This window comes from Merops nubicus, unplaced genomic scaffold (assembly GCF_000691845.1).
Source record: "Merops nubicus isolate BGI_N331 unplaced genomic scaffold, ASM69184v1 scaffold10149, whole genome shotgun sequence".
In the NCBI taxonomy this organism is placed as follows: Eukaryota; Metazoa; Chordata; class Aves; order Coraciiformes; family Meropidae; genus Merops; species Merops nubicus.
The window spans coordinates 39,284-58,230 of NW_008630244.1; the positions used below are offsets into that span (position 1 = coordinate 39,284).

General features: G+C 36.7%; 1 protein-coding gene across 1 annotated transcript in view; it reads right to left on the reverse strand.

Moving 5' to 3' along the window:
* The window catches only part of LOC103779587 (calcium-dependent secretion activator 2), a gene marked incomplete at its 5' end in the record, with an annotated part of 87,704 nt that overhangs the window by 36,711 nt on the left and 32,046 nt on the right, over nucleotides 1–18,947 (reverse strand). Inside the window, 5 exons of the mRNA XM_008947225.1 lie at nucleotides 502–576; nucleotides 6,450–6,597; nucleotides 9,182–9,337; nucleotides 17,760–17,879; nucleotides 18,008–18,149. Of these exons, the coding sequence (XP_008945473.1) occupies nucleotides 502–576; nucleotides 6,450–6,597; nucleotides 9,182–9,337; nucleotides 17,760–17,879; nucleotides 18,008–18,149 (641 nt within the window). The remainder of the gene's footprint in view (nucleotides 1–501; nucleotides 577–6,449; nucleotides 6,598–9,181; nucleotides 9,338–17,759; nucleotides 17,880–18,007; nucleotides 18,150–18,947) is intronic.

Genomic DNA, 18,947 nt, shown 5'->3' on the forward strand with positions numbered 1-18,947 from the left:
CAAAGTAAATCTCAAGAAATAACAAGTTATAAAATATTTTCACATTAAGTCGTTTGTGGAAAAAAATCTCATTAAAAGGCGATATTGACACTCTGAATGTTGTCCATGTCTAAATATAAAATTTAAATACTACTTAGTGATAGGAACAAAGGTTTCATGTGAAACATCAAATGAAAAGTAAAACATGCTATTACTTAAGATAATACTAAAGTAATCACAACCTATTGATTCTACGAGCTGCTAGCAGTTCTTACCTATAAGAAAAATACAGAAGACAAAGTTATATGATTACCAGGTTGCAAAGAAATTGTTTACCTAAAGGTTTATAAAATTTATATTTGTAAATTCAATATTATTTACATGCCTATCATTTATCAGTCATGTTGTTGTCCCCCCAGTCTGTGTATAGAAAAACTGTGATAATTAAAGACATTTCAGAAGTTCAATAAACAAGAGTTCTATTTTCTGCTTTATTATAAATTAAAATCTAAATAGTTTTACCTTTGAAACAAGAAGTGAAATAATTTCTTTAACTGTTTCTTCAATCAAGTCATCTATTTTTGAATGGTATTGTTGCTGTATTTCAAAAGATAAAGAAGCATTAGCATGTATATGAAGACACACTTTTGTCATAAGTCATAAATGGTACAAAGCTGATAACCCTGCCAGATCAGATTTACTGAAAATTATCATTTTGAACATCAGAAGAATAAACCCTTGAAAACGATCCACCCAATCAACACTTTCTTACATTCTCTGTTGAAAATTTTCCCATGTACACTGTTGAGTTAAGCAGCTAATGGGGTTATTATTTAGATGAATTGAGTTCTTATTCTTATTCAGGCGAAGGAATGTGAAGGATACTTTTTGTCTTCTCCTATATAATTAAGGTGGCCATGTATTTTTTTTCTAAAGGGTTGGTTTAGCTGGAGAAGCAAAAAGACTAGAATAAGATTTAATTAATACAGCATTTCATGTCTGACAACTCTCATTCATAAGTTATTTTAAATGTCCTCTAGAAATAAAATGAGCTCCAATTGTTCATCCTAAAAGAGCCTTTCTGTTAGCACAGTGAGCTGCAGTTTATACAAATCTTACAATATGCTCAAGCAAGGGCAAAATTAAAATTTCATCAACAAAGCAGAATAGATGGTAACAAATTAATAGGCCATAAAAGGCATAATAAAACAGACTTCATTCTCCATAGCCTTTTTCTTTTGCTTTTTGAAAAAGAAGGTGCCTTTAAGTAAATGCTTTTAAAATAAATCTGAAAGACTTTTTAGATAATACTACAGAGTTCTCTCCTGAAATTAACAGGAACTGGGGATCCCATTCTGTCGAGGAGGCACATCAATTTAAACAGTAATTCTTCCTTTAGAAACATTTATCTGACAGCAAAGATTGTCCCCAATAGCCACTTCACAGAAAATGTGACTTGTAAAGACTAACCCTGTCTTCACAGTTCAAGGCTACTTGGAACAGCTAACAGCATAATGCTCGGAGTAAAAGTACTGAGGTCACTATAAACATTAGCCTAACTTAGCAGCTGCCAGATGAATAGTTTCCAGAATTGTAAGTTTTTAAAAGCTATTTTTCATCTGCCTCAGAGTTGCTAGAGAAGCCAAAACATTAAACCTGATGTGCTTAATATATTTAGGAATGATTTTCTAAATAGCACACCTACTGAACCAGCATTTAAATTAAGAGAGAATAAAACTACGAGATGTGTTTGCCCACATGTAAGTATCTGCTTACAGGCACTAACACCAAGCGTGTTAATTTTTGGTTTTAATTTCTTTTAAAGTTTAAATGCTTGGAAAATGTGAATACACATCTTAGACAAACACCAGCAAACATCCTGGAACAGTGAAAGAGCGTATTAGAAATACATCACAGAACTTTTCACAATTTCAGATAGTAATGTCTTCACCAATATAACACACCTAGCTTGATCTGCTAAGGACTTAAATCACCCCAAACTGTCTGTGACAAATGTTGCTTAAACAGTCTTCAGAAAGATATACTTTCTTACTCTCTGAAAACAGAAGGTAATTATTCCCCCAGAGATGCATGTCAAAACTATACATATTTCTGTGATTCATAATTGTCCCTCTCATAAAGTGTCTGCAACTTTATCCCCACAGCACAATAAATTAAAGGAATCAATGTATATTCTAAGATCAGTTCCTCTATTTTTTTTTCTGATTTTCTTTTCCTTTTCCTTTTTTCCTCACCACATGTCAAGTATGATTTTGTAGGAACACAATATAATCAGTAACTTCACTGTATGTCCAAGAAAAACAAGAACCAAATCACGTTATTTAAAAATCACAACAGGCATCTGAAATTATGACATTTATTTAGAAATAAATTTTTGAATTTTTTAACCTCATTTTTTTTCCAGATTTATTTTGCAATCCATGAGATCATCAATTTTTTAGCCTACTCCTCTTCAATGTCAACTTTCAATAAAAAAGCTATCCCTGACAAATAAAAAAAAACCCATTCAGATCCTTGTGGAAGACTATTTGACTCCAGAAGACAGACTTTAAGAAGATAGCAAATATTGCAGAATTAATAAAAAACCATATGTGTTAACAAGTTTGTATGCAGGATCCTGAAAGAAGCACTTGCAGAACTGCAGCTTTTCTACTTCTGACAAGCTTGCTTGGTGAGAGGAGACTTATCCTCACTCTTTTTCCCAAACACATTTATGGACAGTTCTGCCTTTACATTCCTCTGCTGGCTGATGTGACCACAGTTCACATGGCGTCTGAATCTAGACAAGTCAGCTCCCACAGCTAAATTATTTGAATGCACATTGTGGAGTCTTTCAGCATCATCCCAAAGGCCCCAAAAGAGGTAATGTAGAACATTTTTCTGCCTTTCCAGCTGCCCTGGAGTAACCCCCAGTAAAATATTAAATACAGCTGCAGCTGTAGGAGGTACATGGGAGAAAACTACGCTTAGTGGTAAAGTGTGTTAGGAGATGTAAACAAATAGGACTGTCTTGAGGACAATCCAGCTGTTCTCCCAAACGTATCTCTTGGCTCCTAATAGTGTTTGGAAGGAGACAAAGTATTTAAGTGCCTTTTGACACCTGTGATTTTGGAGAAAGATGAGTTTGTTCCTAAATACTGTGGTGATCACTGAGAAGTGTAACTTGCTCTTTTCTACAATATATCTCTACAATATAGTCAATTTTATTTTTCATTCTTCCTCACTTTATCCCAATATTAAGAGTTGTTTTTTTTTAATTTTCTTTTTCCAAATTTTCATTTTTCTTACCTATCATACTCAAAAAGAATGTTGCTAGAATACTGCAGCATCTAGATCAGAAAGCTATTTATCACAGATAACAAAGGCAAAAAACTCTCTGCATTGAAGTTTGTGTGACAGAAAATTTTTCCCTTACTGCTGCTACTCTTTTGACTTGGGATCCAAGGACTGTAAAGGAGTAGCACCTATTGGTTTCTGGTTTGGGAAAGAAGGAATTGGGATAATGCTCACTGTACAACTGCCCAAGATTACATCCACTGAAACTAAGAAGCTGTGCAGGCAACTGTTTGAGAAACAGCAACAACCAGTATGTTACTCAGCTGTCTTGCTGTATATCCTTCCCCTGCACCCCATGAATTTCCATTCTGGTTGTCCATTAAGCAGGTTTCAGGCACCAACAGTTAGTATGAAATAAGACAATTCTCCCTGGTTCCTGCTTCTCAAATCCTCCTACAGCAACTGCCAACCAGTGCAGAAGGGAACTAGCCAGCTGAGCTCTCTTCAAACTCAACATACTGATCATGTCTGTAACCAAAAGATGCTGCACTTCTTTAAGGTTTTAAGGTGATATCCAGAAGGCAAGGAAGAGAGCCCTCCTGAATGGCAGACTTAGCAACTCTTTTTGAGGAGATGTAACTGGAAGATATTTTGGAGAATGGTGAGCAGTGCACAAAGTAATGTAGGAGAACATGGTGATACAATCAAATTTAAACTCTAAACTCAAGGTACTGTTACTGGCAACCATGTTACCATTACATAAGTATGAATTCCCTCCTATCTGACAACACGGGGAAAATTTCTGCAACTTACTCTACTTGAACAAGGTGTTCAACTGCTCATAGCTCTGTATAGTGAATGAAAAGAGCAGGCTGTATTCAAGGAGATGTTAGAATCTAATCATCTGATGAAATGACACCTTCCATTACTTGCAGAGTAAGTTCTGGAAATTGTCAGATGGATACTCAGTGCTGAGTTTTAGGTGAATGAATAGACCTTTTAAAAACTGTTAACTCAGTCCTTATGGAATGCCTTTTTGACTGGCAGAAAAGACTGTTTGAGACTGAAGTGAAGATGAAGGAGGACGAGGGGAAAAAAAGGTAGTATGGAAAAGGTTTCAAGATCAAGTGGTGAAGCAGAAGTAACTGGAAATGCCAGAGTTGCCATAAAGGAGCCAGAGATGCAACTGTTTATATTATGAGATGATCTCCTGCCTGCTTTTATAGATGGGCAGATTCCAGAAGTATCTCACCCAACAAATCTTGAAGCATTTCAAACCACCATGATATCAGCTACAAGCAACTGAAAAGCCTATTTTTTCTTCATCTTCAAAAAAAGCCAAAAAAAAGAATAGAAGGGTGTTTCCACATTATGTAATAATTTCTGATATGTGAAGAATTTGAGATTTCTTTGCTTTACTAGATGAATTGAGATGAAGATTAATTTGGGGTTTTTGAAAGAGGTATGCCTTTCATCACAGGTGTCAAACTTGCACTGAAAAGAAGCATTGGAATCATACAGGGTCATGACCAGATCCAGTAGGGAGCAAGGATTGTATTTCTGTGAAGAGTGTATCATGGAGCTTGAAAATCTAGAGAAAGGGAAATTTCAGAAGAGAATCTGGGGAGGGAGGGTTTGCAGTTCAGAAGTTAACTGCAAATGCCCAACTTTGGCTCTGAGGGGACTGGCTGACACTGCAGGAGGCATCACCCAGACCAGGTGAGAGGAATGGCATGATTGTGGAGAATGAGGCTATACTTGGACACCAAGTAAAAGATGAAATGGCACCATCAGTCTCAGGCAAGGAGTTCCTAGTGGTGGTTAACTTCTGATGACCCTGAAACAAATTGTTGCTCTTTTGCCTCAGTGAGAGGTGAAAGACTCCAAACCCTTGTGACCTGGTAAGGCAGGATGCTGGGTCTGAAATGCAGAACAGTGAAGAATTCATCTGGAACCACCTTAGAAGTTGAACAAGGAAAGGAGAACTGAGAAGCTGATGAACAGTCTGTAGCAAGGTCAGACTGTAATGGAATTCTGAGGACTAGGCCAACAAATTAACATGAAAAGCAATATTATAATTTAAAATTAAAAGTAGCTGTAAATCAAAGAAAAAATGTAGGTTAAAAATCAATAAAAATACACTTACCCATTGACTAGCAAACTGGTTCATGTCATGGAAAACCAAAAGGAAAAATAAAGATGACAGAGTAGAACAGGAAAATGATGAATGTCTCATTGAATTGAAAAAAAAAAAAGACAATTACATCAAATATGCTAACTTAAAAAGATGAGTCAATAAAATGAAAAGCACAGTGTACATATGGAAAAATCAAAAGAAACAATATGACCAGATAATGTAAATGTGAAACTTCCCAAAGCAGATATATTTTTTGTTGCCAAATTCTGACAAATGTTTCTGTCCTCTCTCCAAAAACAAATCAAACAAAATTACACTGCTAAAGCTTTAGCACAGCAAGGACAGTTTTATTTTGTGCCGGTGTTCTCACCAGCCTACACAGTATGCCCTTTTCACTTCACTGATTATTCCTGCTGTGAGTGGCAACATGGGAAGGATGGTAGTCAGTGAAGTCTACACGTCCTTCAAAAGCGCATCAGTGCTCCATGGTGGGGTACCCACAGTCCTGGCAACAGACTACTGCCAGAACAGTCCCTGTCCTTGGAGGCCAAATAAAATATCCCATTAAATTATCTTATTATTTCCTCTGTTTTCAGCATGTATACAGGCATGAATGATGCATATATGAACCATTTAAAGCCAAAACTTACATGTTTAGAACCCGTCTGCAAAGGACAATGTTTTGACTCTCTCTCACTATTACAAGAGAGTCTGTTTTGTGAAGTGGGCTGTTTTTCTGCTGCAACCCAAGAGAAATTCCCAGAGGGGCTGTGAGTCAAGAAATCCTCTGAATGTTCAACAGACTCATAGGTCACGGCAAATAAATTACAGAAGCACTCTGTGTCTTCTCTGGTGGAAGATGAGGGGTTGTGTCTAGCATGATGCTTCTAGGAAGCAGTCCATGCATGCTCCTGTGCATACAGAGCTACGTGACACATTGCAGCTCGTTTGAAATCAATCTGCTAAGGACTGTCTGCAGCGTGCGATGCCTCAGATTAACCCAATACAGAAACCAAACATACAAAACTCCACTCACCTCTTGCCCTCCATCCAGTATGCAGAGTTTAGCTGTCTGCTTTTTGGCATCAACTAAGACATTAAACATCGTACACAGAGAAGAAGGGATACGCAAGTCTGTTGTTTTGTTTGCCTTTTGCAGTTTTAGTTCAAATGCAATTCGTGTTCTGTTTATTAAAACAATTCATAATATGAGTCTCTAATAATTCTGAGCAAGCGTGCAAATATATAAACCCTACTAAACATGTTGGCTTAACTATGTACATGCATGTGAAAACATCTTAGAAATAAAATTCTGTAAGTGCAGAATATATACCCATTCAATAAACAATTGCATTGGTGGTAATCTCAAGGTTCTGCATGGCTTCAGCTAATTCAGTTGAACAATAGAATTGTTATCTTCTTGTCTACTAGGTAACAATATGCTTCCCTCCATGATTAGTAAGAACAACATAAACCAATGAAAATACCCCACATTTTCCAGCACTTCTATGTTAAAATACAGTTTGTAATACTAAATGCTTGCATTTAAGAAATATAATTTTAAAGTCTTCATGCTTTAACAGAAAAGAGAATTGTATTTAAGAAAAGGAGTTGATTATTAAGTAAATGTTAATATTCATATTGAAAGGACATATCATGAGATACATAACATGAAACCCCTATTTTCTTCTCACACCACTGTAAATACAGAGCAATGTCACTCAAATGAGTTACAGTAGTTCAGAATATATAAATATAAAAGTAATGTTTGGTTTCCACACATTTTTAAATGTGGGCACCAGACACTGATCCAGTATTTTAAGAAGATGGGAAGAGAAGCATCTTATTTCTAGTTTAGAAAGTCTTGTACATCATATTAGTATCACAATAAGAGTTATAACAAAATATTTCCATCATTCTTGTCTGAGTTGCTACTAATACAATCCATCCTATGGATATAATTTACTTTCTTTATTACCTGATGTACAGTATCTTTGAGCACACTAAAACATACTCAGTATATTAACACTAGTATGTTATGTATTCACTCTAAAATATTAATACATTTTACGTATTGACACTAGAATCATTCTATAATATTAACTATTCTCTACAGATCAAACAGAAAAAATGTCAGGATTGGTATCACAGATCAAATCCTGATCCATAAGGAATTCTTTTTAATGCTTCTGTGTTAATAATTCTGTTCTCAGCTTTTTGTTATGATATCAGCAGTGAGCCATTTTTAACTGATTTTGTGTGTGCCATTGAAATCCACACAGTCAAATCTGCATGGTGCAAAGTTTTAGATAATATGTGGCATTAGATTTATTGCCTAGGAGAAATCCAAGTATTTATATTAACACAAATGACTTTCCCATATTGATCTGTAGTGATCTTTAAATAAGACATAAGAAGAATTTGAAAAGATGAAATTTTGAATAAATTATTTTAACTAGTACTAATTTCATACATCTTATGTTTTAGTCCTGTTGATAAGTCCCATTGTAAAGATTTTTTCTTCTTTTTCCAGGCTCAAAGTCAATAAAATCAATATATTACTGCATCTCAATGCTACTCCTTTCATGGTTTTTAAGACAAAGATTACACTGATAGTTCAATGATTTTACTATTTTTCTAAGTTTTGTTAGGTATTTGTAGTTGACTGAGCTTCTATGTCAAATTATTTAGAAAACATGGATGCAGGCTTACATGACTGCAGCTTTACAAGATATTACCTCATATCTTCTTTTGCTACAGAGCACAAATAGAAATATTTGTGAAAGACTTCTGCCTTTTTTTGTCATGATTTCATCACTGTAATTCTAGTGACAGGCTCGTAACTAAGCCTGAGGTTTCTACTATGCCTGTTCCTACTATGTTGAACAGAAAGTAATAAAATACTAGGTTACCAGGTTTAACCTCAGTGGATGTTAAAGGTTCTCTGTTTAGGTTTCCTTCTGAATGTTGTATATTTTCTGATTAACACTATTAAATTTCCTTCAAACTTTATTTGTTCCCTGTTCTTGGATTTATGTTTTTTAAACCAGTATTTTTGTGTCCAGACTAAGCTTTCACTGAAGCAGCTAGTAGGAGATACTTGTAAATTTTATAGACATACAGATATTTCTTCTAAACTCAATGATATGCTCTGAAAACTATGGCAGAAATCTTTTCAGATCACACACAGAATTTAAAAGAATATACCCATAAGATACAGCTCTAGATAAAAAACAACATTGTTTTCTACAATTTCCAAAAGCTTAACAATATAAAACTTAGTTTCAGTTGGATGACTTACAGATAGCCTTACTTAGTTTATTGTATAAGTGCAGAAATGCTGTACAATCTTTAGTTTTAATATATTTCTTAGAGACAGTACTCTAAAATCATGGCAAATTAAGTAGTATTATTAACTGAACATAAAAAAATAATATAGTGATGAAGGGAAACTTGCAAAAAGAAAGGTTTCTTCTAGCAGAATTCTGAGATGTGTTAATATTTGCCACAATATGGACTAGAAAGAGACTGGGTTTACTCATTTCCAAGGGTCTATGTGCAACATATGTAGAAATTCTCCTTGGTATTTCCTAGATGTTGCCTAATTACCGATGGCTAGACATTGGGAAATACACACAAGCTATGATGTCTTTACAGTTGCCCTGATTCCTATGACAGGATTCTGGTACAGCTGTACCTCTGTGAGCCAGTATGGCTGTTTCTATGTTAATTTTCAAGTCTCTCCCAATTTTTAGTTTTCAACTGTACCTTTTAACGCAGGCTTCTATCATGTCAGTGGCCATGAGTTTAAGTCTCTGCTCCAAATGGTGAGCAAATTCTGGTTCTGGCCAGTGAAGATCTAAGACAAACATCTGCAGAGCATCCAGTTTCCAGAAAAGATCTTCTGATGTAGCTGAGCCATTGCTATAAGAAACAAAACAAAACAAAACAAAAGTCCCCAAGAAACAGAAGAAAAACGTATGGATGTCTATCCCAGTTGCCACAGAACTATCTAAGGTAGTAAAGGTTTCCTTACCACAACATCTTCCTCCTTCACTTCACTGTATCTCATAGCACAGTTTTTATTATTTCAAGAATGTGAAAATGGTCATGGAAAATTCAAAATAATTCCCATTATGGTGAAAAAAGTAAAATTTTCTCATCAGTTAACTGAGAAATATGGCAGACTAGGGACATACATGGGATGTTGTGGAACATGGAAAATGAAATAGCTCAAATTTCAGATCAAGACAGGAAAATAAAGGGTACAGGAATTATTAATGAGTAAGAACCATTTCAAAACAGTGAAGACTTTGCACATATGTTTTCTTGCCTTCATAATTCTGGTGGATAAGCCTACCAAAGAAATGAGGATGCTAGTAGTAACGTTGTGAAAGAGATATCCAAACAAATAGTCCCTTGATAAATGTTCATTAATTCTAACTGAGGGAGTAACATCAGATCGCAGTGGAAAAAAGAACAGAAACTATTTAAAGAATTTGTGCACAAACAAAATGGGATTAATATGGCTGTATGTCATCTCAGATCATCCACGTAGTTTTAAAATTCTTCTTCCATCCTGAATTGATTGCTAAACTTAAACACATTTGTTTGTGATAAGATAGAACAATTTAAGGCTAATTTTAGAAGTAACTACATCTATGCTTCCACTGTCATCATGGATTTATTGCAGTTTCACGACGTGTTGTATTACAGTGCCTGGGTAATTGTTTAAGGACAGTTACACTATGCAGCATGGCATTCCAGGATGTTAGTGACACAAGCAACCAAAACTCACCCTGACAGGCCCAGTTCAGATCCAAATAGCTTAATATGTCACTACAGCCATTTTCTTTATTCTGCCTCACGACAAAAGAACATAATTAACAAAATGTTAAGTGACCCCTGCTCTCATGGAAGAAGTGAGTGAGTCCTCAGTGTGTTCAGGACAGAGCAGGGTCAGAATAGAAAACAAAAAAATAGAAAGGACCTGTAGTATCTGCCCACCTAATGCACCCCTCAGAGAGCAGCACCACCAGTGGCTCACACCAGCTCAGCCAAGGCGGCGGGCGGTGGAGTGAAGCAAAGCACAGCTCGTGTTCAGGGCTCTGAAGAGGCAGCAAGGGTGCAGCAGGAGCACAGCTTCGGTCTCACAGTACCCTGTCACCTCCCAGACCCTCTCAACCAGCCCCTGCCCCACCGCCTTAACGCTACCACACCTTCTGCGATGCCATCGCAGTGCTGGAAGGGGCGGCTGGGCCAGGCCAAGGGGCAGCCGGCGAGGGCTGGGCAGGGCGTGACAAGCTGGGAGCAGGGGCACCTGCCTAAGGGACAGGCTGGCTCCAGGCAACCCACCCTGACGTCAGCTTTGCTTTTAATTGCTGCAAGTTTTGGCATCTTCGCTATGCACAGCACGTCCTATGCATAGGACACTCCATGGTCTTAGACAGGCTTTTTTTTTTTTTTTTTTTTTTATATCATGCATATTTCCTCCACCTATTTTAAAGAGGAATTCTTAATTTTACATTTTATTGTGCTTCTGAAAGAAAACAGCAGAAACAAAAGGCCCAATGGGACTGCTAAGGTTACAACTTGCTTAGGGACATTAGCTGTTAAGGTTGGAACTGAATAGGGAACACCTTTATACATCAAGTTTAATTAAGAAATAGAAATAACAAACCACCAGAACTTCTGAGAAAGTTTGTAATACTCTAATAGTGTTTCTTAAAGTTATATGACAAGTAAACACTGAAGATTTCATTATATCTGCTGTGTACACTGGCAATAAGTGAAGTTGTAGATACTATGCTATACACATGATTTGATTCAGGACTGACTAAGGCAATTTTTGAGATGACTGGAATAAAACAAGATGATAAATTACATAGGGACAGAAATAGGGACAATTTTAGTATATACATATTTAAGTTGACAGGAATATGTATTTTCTAGAAAACAAACCATATCTTGTCAAGAAAAAGAACTATGACTTTTCATCTTCAATTTAAAGATCATACAATTTAACCATTTTTTATTCTTCCACAGGTTTTTTTCTTCTTTCTTTTTTTCCTAATGGAATTCCAAATTAGATTCTTTAGGACTCAGGAGGACTAATGTGCTCTCAATAACATCAATGTATTCTTATGCACGTTCACTCCCTGGTAGCCACTTAATTTGGTTTCATTAGACTACCAAATAAAGTTCACAATGATAATAAATGTAATAATAGACACAGGTTCATGAAACACTAATTCATTCTGTGACAAACACTAATTCATTCATTCTCTTTTTGTATCGTTTTGAGCTCTCATTCTTCAATTATTTTATTCAGCATTGTTATACTCAGCATTGAATTTGACTAACATATTATTCTAATAACATGGGGAAGGAAAGTAAAGTACTACAACAGAAACTGCATGTGCCTAGTTGACACATCCAGACACAAACATCTAATTTGTTTGTTAAATGCTGAAAAATAAAAAAGTGACCTCAATCATCTTGTTACTGCTATTTGTACTAGATACTTGTTTTATTTGGATCTTAGGATTTTTCCTGCTTCTTGTTCAGTAAAAGTGTCAGAAATAGTATTAATTGTCAGTACATACATTAATAACCTGAAGTGGTTACACAGTCTGTGGATTGGCCTTCCCTAGTAGGAGCTGGTTATATCACTTCAGGGTTTAATACTCCATAAAATGTAATCTGAAGAGCCAAACTCAGTTTTTATCTCCTCGTGGCAGCAGCAAGAACTCCTTAGTTCAAGTCAAACCACTAAACCATTTCAATCTCCATCCTTAATTCCAGAACAACTTTTTTTTTTTTTTTTTTTGTGAATGGACAGGACACATTCTTGGCTATTGGAAAATTTTTATTTGAATGTGTATGGTAAAGCTGCTTCAATCTAATGAATGGAGTAATCTTGCTCTACCAGGAAACTGAACTTGTACTTTCTCTTTAAAAACTATATTCAATATAGTTATCTATGTTTTTAAAATTAAGCACAAACTTCACTGTTTTGCCAGTCAAAACTTCTCTTCAGGACCAGTTCTTTGTGCAAAAAGTACTATCTAGCTGTTCACTCTTTTTCATCACATCACAGCCCAGCAATAAGAAAAGGTTCCAAATGATTAAAAGAGGCAAATATGCTCAACCTGTTTTTTCTTTTTTCAGTGGCGATTTGGTCACACTTTAACTGAGAGAGTGGACCAGGTATCTCCAGAGGTCCATTTTAACCTAAATTATTCAATGGCTTTATGCCTTGCATCATACTGAACACAGGAAAAAAAGGTCCAAGACATAGTGTTTCTCCAAGACCCTGCAGAATATTGCACTTAGGAGCTCCATACAGCCTCCTAAGTGATCCACTTATCCACTGACAGCTGAGAGGCAGCTTGCTACTAGGCTTACCACGTACCTAAGCAGCAGCAATTAGTCAAAATCCACTACTAGAGCACACTGGGTGCAAGAGTAGCACACACACGACTCCAGAGTAAATGCAGAACATATAATTTCTAGCCTATATGTGAAATTCCATAGGGTAGCTAGGGATAGGAGAACATAGGAGAAATATTAAATATCCAAGGACATTCTCAATTGACCACAAGATTCAAAAGCTGGCTTCCATTCTTTAGAATTTACCAAGGGCAATGATAGTGATTTTATAAATTACTGCAATTATCTTTTTTTTCAAGGTTATTACGGAGTTACTACCCATTAGTGTTTTGTGAGGACTGTTTACAAAATGGGGCACTAGCTCTATGTCCTTTGTGAAACCCTATCTTGTGAGCTCCAGCTCTACTTCCTTTACGCTGCCTCAAGATGTATATTCAAGGCTCAGAAAGTAATCTCAGAATTTCTTCAACAGAAAAAGATTTTCAATAATTACAGTCAATGACATTTAGCCCCATCTATCTATTTTGTACCAGCGGATGAGGGGGAAGGATGGAGCAGAAATTTGTCACAGCAAGTATCTGCTTCTGTATGGTCCCTCAAGGATATTAGATACAGAGCTACTTCATGGTTCCTCTTAGTTCAAAAGTGAGAAAACCTGAGGATCATGCAACCAAATCATGTTTGACTCCTGCATGTTAGCATTTTTGGAAGAAAAGAAATTTGGCCCACAACATATATTTGTTTTCCAGAACACTCAATAGAACTAGCTATATTCAAAACTCCTTATTCCACAGAAGGTAGATGAGCTACGTTTCACTATTCCATCAGTCCTTTGTCGTTACTTTTAAATACCCATCCTTAAAAATGTAGACCATAGCTTCCCACTGCTTTCCTGGAGGCAAGCACTATGACAGTACCCTACGTGGCATGACAGATGCAATCCCCCAAAACAGCACTGAAACGTGGCCTCCTGACTTACTCAGCATGCACAAACACACAGAGAGCTCCAGCATGAGAGCTCAGACACATTCAGACCTGAGCCCTTCATATCAGAATCAGAGCACTGCAACTACTCCAGCAGGTCCTTCTTGTCCCTCAGTATTTCCTGACACATTTCCTTTGATGTTACCTGTTCTCGCTGGAAGGCAAGACAGGACTATTCTTTTGCAAGTCTGCATCTTATTCCAAGTTTCCCCAGACTTGAGTTTTGCTGAACTTCATGTTCTACACCAGCACAAGAGAGCAACAGACAGCCTCAGGTCTGTATGTACAATATTTTTGGTCAATGAATCTATGTCATGTCTGCACTGAAAATGACAATATATAAATGAAACCATGAGCAACTACAAACACCCACAAATCTTAACTTAAAAGCAAGGTCCAGAAGAGGCACAGAAATGAAATTTAAAATACAGAATGGAACAAAAATGCATTTTAAAGTAGTACATCTGAATTAATGAATAAGTAAGGAAAAAAAAAATCATTCTTTTACAGAATATTCAAACTTTTTGCTCTTTAAGTATGTTGTCTTCAGCAAAATGGAACAGTAATCCACAGTGCTCTGCATGTCTAGCCAAGGTGTCCTGTGAGTTGTCTTCTCATGAGACCAATCAAGAAAAACAGACTACTACTCATAACACCTTCCCCTTTTCATACCTCCCTTTCTAATGTCCAATAATAAAAGGTTAAGCCAAAACAACTGAAAACAAGGTAACTATCTTCCTAAGTGCTGTCATAAGCAGTATACATTTAGTACTCCAAAACGTGATCAAGGAAAAAAAACAACAAAGCAACAGTTAATTAAAAAATAGAAACAATCTTCTGTAGTAATGTTCAATAGAATTGCAGCAACTTTGAAGTGAAAGAGGGAAAAATCTATTTTCAGCAATAAAGCACACAAAATGCCTCACTGTGAATATATTTTCTCCTCTTTCTCTTCAGTAAAAGTTCGTAGGTAGGCACATAACAGCACTGTGGAATATGAAAGGACTTGAACATAAGAGCATGAACATAAGAGCATGAACACAAACGTCAGTAAAGCTTGGAGAATATGAAATCTTTTCCTATTGCAAACAAAACAGACATAGAACTTGGCATTCTTGGTAAACAGGTAACTATAACACAGTTGTCTCACAACTGCTTTTTCTTGTTCTTTTTGCCTGTACATTCTTCAATGTGTAATTCAAATTTATAATAATTAATTGGCCAAAATCATCACTTTAAAGGGAAAGAAGGAAGTTCAGCACAATGCAGTGACATACATAGTCATTTTCTTGCTAAAGCGTCAGCTGCGTGGCTGGGAGGGGGAGTACAGTGTACTGGGAGAGAAGGGCTTGGGGCAGTCAGAGGGGAAGAGCCACCTGCACTGACAAAACAGGGCCCAGGGTAGGTGCCAAAGGGCACCTGAATTTAGGTGCCTTTGCTGATTCTATGTACGTTGCAATATGTCACTCTAGTCCATTTAATGTGGGTGTTCATCAGACCAAAAGGGAAAACTGTCAGGAAACACTGGGTTTTGCTTAGTATGTCTTGGAGCCTAGGTATTTGATTACTCCCCACTGGAGAACTTAACTAGGAAGAGGAAAAGAACACAAGAAAAAACGCAAGAATTTTGTTCTTCATGAAAAGAATGGGATGGGAGAAGTGAAGGAAATAAAATACTTCTTTCTTTTATGTAACAGGGAAAGTAAACCACATCCTCCATCAGAAGCTGAAACATCATAACCAGCAGGAAAGAAGAAATTCATTAGCTTGGGAGGAGGAGTAACTGGCTTGCAGTGCCTTCACTTTTATTTTTTTGATCAAAATACAATACATGGAGATTCTCAAAAGTTACTTGGCTCTTCAGTAGGATGTAGGAAGGCTGATTGTTAAAATACTACCTGAATTCCACAGTATTGTAAAGGTAAGTTAATGCTGCCCGCAATTTGAACGCTAATTTATACGCATTTTCTAAAACATAACTTCAAAGCTCTATGTTTAGGGAAAAAGAACATGAAGAGGTGCCTATAACAGAGCCAGCACCTTGGCTGACCTCTTCTCAAATGCTAGGTGAAGTGACTGAAGGGATGACCTTACAAAGACCACACTGCAGTGGGGACACTGCTCGCCCCTGCTTCTCAAGAGAAGCAGCAGACCAACAGATACTGCTGGCTAATGTTTACAGCACACATCAGCCTCAGTGTTCACCAAACACTTTGAAAATCTCATTGGTTAGTTTAATGTGTCATGCATACTTTGCCATACGCACCATGAACCTTAATACCAGAAAACGTGCAAAAGGGATGAGCCAACACTCACAAATTTTTTGGCAATACAGTCTAGGAGTTTGTAGCTACATTAAAACCTTAATTTAGGAAAGCTCTACCACTATGATCCTCCAAACATAATTCTTATTTATTATATATTAATTATAAATTCAACATTCAAAGTACATTATTTTTAATACATACGAGTCATTTTTACTGGATGGGGCTGCTAGGACACAGACTGCAAGAGGACCAGATCTAACATTATAACAGCTCTTTACTCTGAAAGCCATTCTTAAAAAAAAAAAAAGAACCCTTAAAAGCATGGGAATAACAAACAGGAATTTGAGTAGCAGAAGACCAGTTAGTTTGTATTCAAAGCTGAAATGACTTGCATAAACACATCAGGAGAAACCTAGCTTTATTATAGTCAACACAAAAGGTACCAAAGCCAAGGATTAAGAGGAATTTTGTCAACTTTTAGGGGAACTAGCAGCAGACCAGCAATCATAATACTCAATAGACAAATGTCAGAAGTCTGGCACAGCACGAACTATCAATTCCCTTTTTACATGGAGTCACATGGAAAAGATGAGGGGTAATGATTCCTACAAGTTCCTCCTAGGGAGATACCGATTGGACACAGGAGGAAAATGTTTCACAATGAGAACAGTCAGACACAGGAATAATCTCCCCAAGGAAGTGGTGGATTCCCCAACATTGGACACTTTTAAGATTGAGCTGGACAAGGTGCTGGATCTTGTCCAGACCATGTTTTTGCCAAGAAAGGCTGGACCAGATGATCCCTGAGGTCCCTTCCAACCTGGTATTCTAAGACTATGATTCTATGAACTCTTGCAGTAATGGATCTAAGTCCTTGTTAGGAGTGTTCAATTCCACTGTAAAACTTGAGAAGACAATACGAGGCTTGAAATCATATTATCGAGCTTTGCATCTTGAACATGTATTTTTTGAAATCTTTCATGTTCATCCTTTCCTAACAAAACTTTAGCTAAAATAAGGTTCTTCTTGAACCTTTCTCTAATGTATATGAATGTGTCCTCGCACAGAAATATGGCCTATAGCTATGGGAATATTCTCAAAGAACAGAGCATGTCTGCTCTCTTTATTTTTTTTTTTTTCCTAAGAAGAGAGCACTGAAGTATTGGAGAGAAATCAAAAAGAAATACATATTTTTTTTCAAACAGATGAAGAAATGGATAAACTTCTATTCTGTGTACTTATTAACCTTTTACTGTTTTCCTGTAACATGGATATTTAATTTAATGTCAATATTTGCAATCAATTCTTTTCAAACCAATATACAATGGGTTAATCAAACCCCTGCAAAAATACGATGCGATACCTCACTTTACAAAACCAGCATCTAAAATCAATTATCCAAAAGGTTCCCCACTGCTTATTAATTCAGAGGAGTCATTATGTTGTTTAGGGTAATAACACCACTCATACTATGACAGACCTTTGCCAAGTTGCTTTCGTGAGTTATCAGGTTGAAGGCTGCTACATTTTAATACACTAGAAAGCGCAACTCACTAATAGTCCATGCTTGGCTCACTCCCAAGAAACAGTAATTTCCAACTAAGAGATCATAAACACCATGCAATCCAAATACAGCTGCACAGAACACTAGCAAGGCCATGCAGAGCTGACATACAGTCAGAAGGTTATTGAAGAATACACACGTGGAGTCATACAAAGAAGTCATCCAGGTTGGTGTAGTAAAGCTAGGTATTTGTGGAAGATTAAGAGGCAAACTTGGAACTTTTGGAAGAGCTACATTAGGAAGACTGTTGGTGATGCTCCTGTGAAGAAATAAACAATGTAGGAATACAATAAAAAATAGAATACTTGGAGGACAATGGGGAGAACACCTGATTAGACAGAAAGATATAGGCAGGTGCTTTGTTCAGATCTTGTAGAAAGCACTTACTTGACAGGTTGCCATGACTCTTGTTCAAGACCTCTGTGAATGGACTGGGCAATTGATGACTCCATGAGATCGATGTAGCGGATGACCATGGGAACAAAAATTTCTTGCAAGTGCTTGTGAAACTTTCCATTGCACAAAAGTGCTTTAAAGACAAACAAAACACAAATAAAAAAGGTCAGGCCTTTCCTAGTTTCTTTTGCTACAGGAGAGAGTATTTTAAAAAATGTTTTATTACAAAAAAGCATTTTAAGAACAAGATCCAGCTTGTGTAGGAAATACAGTTCATAAAAGAAGTGCTCCAAAAGGACACTGCAGTTCATTTTTAAGCTGTAAAGAAAACTAGGCACATACTGAAGTTTTGAAGTTGAACAAGAACACTTTTGCCTCTTCTTAAGATTAGTAATATACTTTGCTGAAGCTAAAGATTAGCAATTTTGTTCAATACTTAGACACCAAGAAAGAACAAAAAAACAAACCAACATAATTTGAATGTCATTCAATTATTTTTATTCTCCTTATGCTAAGAACAAAGGTTACAGTAAAACATTTCAGCCTCACTAGGCTATGTGTAAAACTAAACAGGATTTCCTCCGGATTTCTTCATGGAAAAAGGCAACATGTGACATGTAAGTGTTTGGGGGAACAAGAATAGTTTCCTTATCTACTCTGTGTCCTCAGGAGCTGGCAAAGTCCTGAATCACCACCTATTGCTACACAGGATATTCAATGAGCTCTTGAACAGAAAATGTCTTGGTATACCTATGCATGTTCATACATAAAAATCTTGAAGGCCAGAGCTCACCACCACAATCTTTTCCCAACTTGACAAGTGCACAAATCTCATCAAGGAAAAAATTTTTCACTGTGAGGGTGACAGAGCACTGGAACAGGCTGCCCAGAGAGGTTGTGGAGGTGCACAAACCTCATCAAGACCTCCACG